The sequence below is a fragment of the Nipponia nippon genome, unplaced genomic scaffold (genome assembly GCF_047370975.1).
Source record: "Nipponia nippon isolate SJK-2023a ecotype South Korea unplaced genomic scaffold, ASM4737097v1 scaffold_3, whole genome shotgun sequence".
Classification (NCBI taxonomy): domain Eukaryota; kingdom Metazoa; phylum Chordata; class Aves; order Pelecaniformes; family Threskiornithidae; genus Nipponia; species Nipponia nippon.
The window spans coordinates 75,181,499-75,189,063 of NW_028262347.1; the positions used below are offsets into that span (position 1 = coordinate 75,181,499).

Here is a 7,565-nt window from a genome sequence, read left to right on the forward strand (position 1 = left end):
AAAAAACATGGTTGCTGGGACACAAGAATCATGTGCTTACTTTTAAATTACATAAGAACTACAGAGGGCTTTCCAGTAAGACCACAAAACTACATAAATAATGTTAAATATATCCTTATCGGCATGGAATGATAATTAACCGATTTATGTATAATGCCAGTTTTGCAACTCAAAAACCAGGCCGACAAAAAAGTACAATAATGATGCAATTAATATTCTGTGTGCCTGCTGTCATGCGTGACACTAGATTTGTACCTAGTACACCACCGCTAGCTCCAGCAGTACTGCGCCTCCTGACAACAGCAGTGACTGTATGTACGCCATGGTTGTTAATGAGGCCCTGATCCTGTAAGACCTATCCCCATACTGTCTTTACGTGGTGGGACTTGCTCAGTAGGATTGTTCAGAGTACACATTTCCACATGCGTGTAACTGGGGCAGCACTGAGGTCTAAGTAAGTGCTGTTACCTGTTCTCTGTGGTGACAGATATCTGCAAAAAAAAAAATCACCTGCTTTGCAGTCAAAGATAGCTGGATTGTTTTAATATCTCACTGACTTTATTGACCATCAGCAACTTACAGGGCCAGCAGTGAAGTGGTGATGGAATCTGCCTTTGTCAGAAATAATAACGCTTCAGTATACAGCTGGGTGGAAGGTGGTAAAAGGTTTCCCAAAGACTGTTGAAAAATTGTTTTTAATGAAGTAGCTGTCCAAAAAGACAGTTTTAATCACCTTTTCAAGTAAGGTGGTACAGTGTATTTTAGATTTTGGGTGGGACATATAAAATGGTCTAAACAAGGCAGGAGCTTTACAAGTAATTTCCTTATCTGAACTAGTAACTTTTAATCAGTTTGCATTCAAAATGTTGCAATGAGTATATGCGTAACCCTTTGGGAACTTAGGTGAGGATGGATGAAATACTCTGTTTACACAAATCATGATTTCAGGGTATGTGCAATACAAATGTTAAAGAAATTTGAAATATTTCACCAGTTTGATAGACTATCTGTCAAGTAGCCACGGTGATCGCTCTTTCCTTCTTCAACTGTAAGACAAGACACAATGGGGAAAACAAGCTGTCGATAAAGGAAAGTTCAGTCAGCCAAAGTTTTCACGAGATAGATGTACCTCAGGCACAGGCGTAGTGTAATGTGACTGCTTAGCTAAGAGATGCGGGCATCTGTAGAAATAATCATATCTTCTCTCATTTTAAATGTAGGAACTTTTCTGTTTGCCGAAGAGCAAAGATACAAACCATGTCCAGAGGGATATCTTAGTACAAAGCACAATTTTTTCATGCAGAAGTAAATAATCTATTTGTTCTTTATTTGCACGTTTCTCTCAGCCAAGAGGATTCTAAAATCACCTGAAAGTGATCTTCTGAAAATGCAGGGCTTACCCAGGTCTGACTGTGGTGTTATTCCCTGCTACAATGATGGCAATGTTATTCCACATAGTATTTTTCAAACAAGCTGCCAGTTCTCCTTAGCTTTCTCAGACATGTCACCTTTTTTCTTAGGGGGCTGTTGCTGTCCACAGTCTCCTCTGGCATAGCAACAGCAGGCAGGAAAATACCGCTAAAATCGTGAACTTCAGAGGATTTTCTCGGTTTGTTAGCACACAAATTACACTTTCACTGATTTATCTTCAGAACTTCTCATGTACTTTGTCCAAAGCACTATGCTCATTATTAATTCTGCCTTTCTCTCTCAGTCAAAATGCCACTGAATATTTTTGGTTAGCAGAGTTCCTCCAGGGCAGGGAAGAGAGACCTGAGCACAGAGCCCCAGCACTACGTGGCGTACAGTGGGAGATTTTAGGAAGCGGAGAAGACAGGAGTGATTCCAGCATATCTACACAGACACCAGGTAAATTCTGTCAGGTGTTTCTCATGGCCTCTTTTCATTTCAGGAAAGCTGCTTACTTTAGATAACTAAGGAAAGGTGATACTGTGGTGATGGCAATACAGTTATTTATTACACACTGTTGATGATGTCAAAGGTGACTAGGCAGTTACAGGCCTGTCTTACCACTCATCTGTGTGAAAGGTACAAAACTACCTCATATTTTACCAGTGTTTTACTTCACATTTCCCAGTTCAAGTAAAGCACTTTTTCTTCCTGTCGTGATAGAAATTAAGAGCCTGAATAAGGAACTTACAACCAGGACAATAAGAAACAAAAGTAGCTTGTAGCCACCTTCTGTTCCTCCCTGTCCTGAACCAAAGAGGGGAAGAGCGTAACTTAGACAAACTTCTGGGCTTGTATGTGCTACAACAGCCTCCCCAGTACCCAGGGATCAGAGCACAGTACAGTCTCTCCACAGCACTATAGAGTGTATCCTCCTCTTACAGCCTCCCTGTCCCCAGCTTCATTTCAAAAAAATAGTCTATGTACCTGAAGAGATGAAAGGTAGAAGGACAGCACAGATTTAGGGTCTCACCCTGGTGAACTGTATGTATGCATCAGACGATGAGGGGTTCAGGATAATGGCTTTGCAGGAGAACCGGTCTAGGAAGGAAAGGCGAACTATAGCATGGTGAAGGAGCTGGGGCACATAGGATACAGGTCCTCACTGAAGGGGGTGCAATATGTGTGAAGGAGATGAGGATACACAAGTTATTTAAGCCTGACTCAGTAGCTGGGTTTTGCTGGGGGGTGTTGCGGAAGGGAGACATGGGTTCTGAGGTTCTGAAGTGACAAGTGGAAGCACGTAGCAGGGGGTGAGGAAGCAGGTGGTGAGGAGAGAGAGATGGGAGGGTTAGACAATATCTCTGTGAGGCTGGGAACGCACAAATGAATTACGGGATTTTTCAGGCTATTTCAGGGTTCTGCCTCTAAATATCATTGGGACCCCTTGTCAGCCGTGCCAGCGACAGAGCTCTCAGGAGCCAGATGTGAATCCCACAGCTGCTCTGCTGCGGCTTTTTAGGATTCTTTTAAGCCTTTCCACCAGGACATAAGAGCCAATGGAGGAATGAAAATTTCACAAGCAAACAATATTCTGCAGAAAAAGGAGCCCCAGTAGAGTTTTATGCTGGAATATTCAATTCAAAATAGCCATTCCCTTAAATCTAAACCAATAAATATCTGAAAAACAAATTAAAAGCGGAACATAACAAAAGTTTACCTACTATCATTTATCTGATTCATGTTCTAATCTTTGTAAATGTACACCCTAATAAAATACACTCTGTGTAAATGTACACTGTAATACAATGCACTCTGTGGAACAATATCTCATTTCAAACCAGGCCTTTTAGATCAATTTACTAGACTTAGTAAATGAAATACTGATAAACCCCTTCTAAAAAAGTCAGAGTAAGACAAAACGTGCATTTACCTTCTTCTTGTGCTTTCCGTAAGGAACTAAGAAACAGTGCTGCAGCTTCAGAAAGAGATAAAGGATTTGTGTTTCGGCTGCGTGTTTCTAGAATTATAAAATCAGAGATGCATGGTTTGTTAGTGTTTACTGGCATTTATTTATATTGTTCTTTGCCTTTTTATCTCTATAACTAGAGACCCAAAAAGAAAAAAATGCTGTCTCCTTTGCTCTATAACATTCTCTGCTCAAAACCAGCCTGATAAATATCTAACACAGAAGAGACTAGCAATCTTTCTAAAAAGGAGGCTGTTTTAAAGTCCCTTAGAAGGTAAAAAGAACATTTTCTTTTTTCATATGTTCCTTACTTTGCTACAATATTCTGTTTCCTCCAACAACATTGTCTAGCATGGATTAATGTTGTCTACTTTTGTCGTTTGTCAGTTCAGCACAATCAATAACTTGAGTTGATTTTTTCCAGTGGAAAAAGAAAGTCAAAGGTACTGATGATAATCCCACTTAACAGCCAGGTCGGTCTGGAACATCACTTATGTAAATGAAGTCACACAGATACACAAGAGAGGAAAGTCAGACAGTCTTTATCATATGCTTTTTGGAATGAAGGAACTAACAAAAGGGAGTTTAATTGCTTCCTTGAATATAATTCCAGGAAAACAAATCCCCTCCAGTTTCCACAGATTTCTCCCATAATCTGAGGAAAGACTGACTTGTTACATACACCTGTGCACATGTACTTACCAAGCTGCATTCTGTCATACAGATCCTTTCGCTGGCTCTCATCTGAGATGAATCGACGTCCCTCTACAAAAGCAGTGGGAAAAGGGTGAAAACAACCTCCCAAATCTGTTGTAATTCCTACTTTACAATCCCTAAAGTAGTCTTTTCAAAATACAAAATTACGGCAATACTTCTACAAACATAAAATGGGAGGCATAAATCCATCCTGGAGCCTTTCCAGATCAGCCAATATCCCATCCTATGCTGGAACACTCAAGCCACACTTTATTCCATAGAACTGGTGTTTCAGCACTTTTCATTCTTGTATTAACCTGCTGTAGGAACTGTATGTAGGGAGGAATTTACTGTCTTTTCCTCCCTCTTTCCTTGACTGCTGTGTGGTCAAGAGCCTTCAATCTCTTTGCTGGACTATAAAGTATTGCCTTTTAAAGGGATATTTCTGTTCAAAAAATGAAAAAAAAACCTAAAAAATAAAATCACGTTAACTTCCTATGCATCAATAAGAATGATACACAGGTCAGTATAGCAGTAACACAGTGCATTATTCAGTTAGAAGAACTAAACAAAACAAAAAAGGGCCAAATTATTTGCTTTTATTAATAGAAACAATTTTATTAATGTCACGAGAACTTCTTTTAGTTGCACATACAGTTGTTTAGAGCCTACATTTATTTTGTGTTGTTATTATTTGTATTGTCTCCCTTTTGCATTTCTCTCAGGATTGTAAGCTTCAATATTTTTTTTAATTTCAGGGAAGCTATTTTTCTTGCTCTCTTAATACCTATCCTACCTGATAGCTTTTAATTTTGAAACAACAATTCAGAATAGAATTTTTTAAGATATAAGTATTTCTTTTAAATTTCATGGGTTTGCATCAAAGGACAAAAATCTCTCTTTGGATCTAGATTTTATCTTTAATGCTTCTTTAACTCTGGACTAACAATAGAAACTCAAAAGGTCATCTGCACAACCTTAACACCACAATATTGATAACACTGACATCCAAGTCCTCCTCAGAAGAGGTTGCTTGTGGTCTTAATACCAAGTCTAATGCAAGATTCTTGTAATAGGAATGTGTGTTCTCCTATTGCTTGAGAAGATGTTTTAATAAAGCCTGAGTGAGAATAAGGATAATAACTATATCCAGTGTGTCTTAAACCCCTTTTAAGATTATTTCATGTAAAGAAACTGTTTTTCCAATAGGTTTTACAATCAAGCTTCAAACTCTCTACATTTTCAGTACTTCGTTTTGCTTTTCTTCTTCCAACACTTGTTTTCTTTAATTTGATTTCTTTGAAAAATAATAATGATACTGGCAATGCCACTGTTTCAGAGACAAGAAGAAATAACAATTAGCACATCCCTGCAGGCCTCAGAACTTCTGCCTCCAGGGATTTACTGCTTGTGTGGAGCCAAGCAGATGAGGAAGAATCCAGTGGTAGAGGAAGTTATCTGTCTCCTTGAAACGAAAAGAGCTTGGGACTTACGTGCACCCTTCAAATAGAGCATAGCCTGAGGAGTCCAGTTTCTCCTTTGGAAATGAGCCTTCATGCCAAAAAAGAGAAAAGAGACATGTCAGCGTTGCATGCTATTACTAACTAGTACAAATACTTAAACGGCACCAACCTGTGAGATTCATGGACAATGCATATTCAGCCTGAGCAAGCTGTTTACCTGAGGTGCACTCCAGGAGAAAGATATGAAGGATGCTGCCAGGAACAGTGCCATTGCAGATGCTGTCAGTTTACGCAGTCCCTGTGCACAACAAAGAACCACAAGGTACAGGAAAAGCCTTTCAGATCTGTAGATCCTCTCAACTTCAAATCTAAATGTGAGAGTATTTCCAGTAGCTCCTTTCTCCCTGTCTTGCTGCCAAACCTCCTCTTGCTCAGTGGCTATTTCAGCTTCAATACACAGTGATCTGATGGGAGGATGAATATTAAATCAAACATACTTTATTCTCTTTACTCCTATTCATTATAAAGGTTCCATCCCAGTGAGAACTGCCATCGAGGCAAGCATCTTTTGTGCTCCTATTTACAAGGTCATTAGATCCTCCAGAAATGAGAATAATGTACAAACTAAGGAGGAAAGATGATATAAAGTATATCTTGATTTTATCAAACCTTGAATTGTAGAGTTTAGACAACAAGTAGATGTAGAGGACTTGCCATTCCAAACCAACCAACCAACCAACCAGGAGAGCAGATCACTACTTCCTCAGGAAAAAAAAAAGTTTTTAAACTTAGCAACCTATTTGCATCAACCATGATTACACACATGTCACGAGAGAGGCTTTTTTGATTCTTGGAGTTTGTTCCCTGATGCAACACATGCAAATGAAAGCATTGAGCATGAATCCTCTGCGAACAAGTTTCATCTCTGCTTGTTTGCACAGACCATGTTGTTATTCATGCATTGATAACAGTGATGGGCAACAGAGAGCATCTAACATTATGATTCACAGTGGTTTATTTCATTCTGGTTTTGAGAGCACATTGTGCTATTAATGTGTTTTTAATGCAGTTGTTTCAAGCACACTGAATATAACTATGTATATATTCGTCTCAGGTTATTTTTAAGTTAAAATTATTAAGCCCCCTTCAGTTCCTAAATATTATACTCACATGAAAAAGCATAAATTGCAAACTAAATGTTTCCCACACACCAGAATAGTCTCACTCACCTTCATACTTAGTTCAGTGGCAAATCTTCAGTCTTCTTTTCTTGGGATAATGTGTTACAAGATCTCCTACAGGTTTGGGGGTCCTTTTTTAAATCTTCGGAGTGAAGGTACCCTCCCCTTCTGTGGCAGGGCGGAGGAGTCTAAAGGGATCTCTTGTCAGCCCTGTAGATGGAGAAGTAGAAGGTCTGATGACTCCTGAGGGAAACCTGTAGTCTTGCAGGAAGTCAGGGAAATGATTGAAAGATGGATACACTTGGAGATGCACCCCATTAGCCAGGTAAATACCTTCTGAATACATCAGCATCAGCACTGTGCATTTGCAATACGTCACCTTCTTGCTAGATGATCGATAACCACAGCCAGAAGCAGGTATTAATATGGATGATGAGTGTTTACCTAGGATAATCTAATATACATCAGATTGCTATCCATTGTGGGAGCTGGAAAAGTTAGTAAATTACTCTCCAGTCATAACATGGCAACGTCAAGAAAAAAGTGACTTATCCAGTGTCACTAGCTTGAGGTTATTCCTAGCATACATTTAGAGGATGCAGCCTCTTGTTTGATTCTCTAACAATATCTTGTATCTAGATTTCTTACACACAAGTAATAATACAAAGCTGAATAAAAAACCGTCAAAAAATTCCCCAACCTTTAATAGTCAGAAATGCTTTCCTGTCTCATGGATTGGCTGGAGTAAAAGCCCAGATCGTGGGCTTGAATAGGTCAAGTGGTGGAGCAGTAAACAGAAAAAACGCAGGCAGCAGGAATCAGTGAAGCCATTTCCATAAGCTACTT

General features: G+C 39.2%; 1 protein-coding gene across 1 annotated transcript; it reads right to left on the reverse strand.

The window, feature by feature from the left end:
* Positions 1-987: 987 nt before the first annotated feature.
* On the reverse strand, positions 988-6,773 carry SPX (spexin hormone). The gene is made up of 6 exons (XM_087766018.1): positions 6,768-6,773; positions 5,756-5,836; positions 5,569-5,626; positions 4,082-4,144; positions 3,344-3,430; positions 988-1,046 (listed from the first exon to the last, which is right to left on the reverse strand). The coding sequence occupies exons 1-6, from the start codon at positions 6,771-6,773 to the stop codon at positions 988-990; spliced, it is 354 nt and encodes a 117-aa protein (XP_087622144.1).
* Positions 6,774-7,565: the final 792 nt, after the last annotated feature.

What these genes read in the sequence shown, in the direction of transcription:
- SPX (XM_087766018.1), bottom strand. An exon ending in TCTCCTGGAGTGCACCTCAG is followed by an intron (nt 5,627 to 5,755) that starts GTAAACAGCTTG and finishes TTTGGCATGAAG; the next exon opens with GCTCATTTCCAAAGGAGAAA. An exon ending in ACGGAAAGCACAAGAAGAAG is followed by an intron (nt 1,047 to 3,343) that starts GTAAATGCACGT and finishes CTTGTCTTACAG; the next exon opens with TTGAAGAAGGAAAGAGCGAT.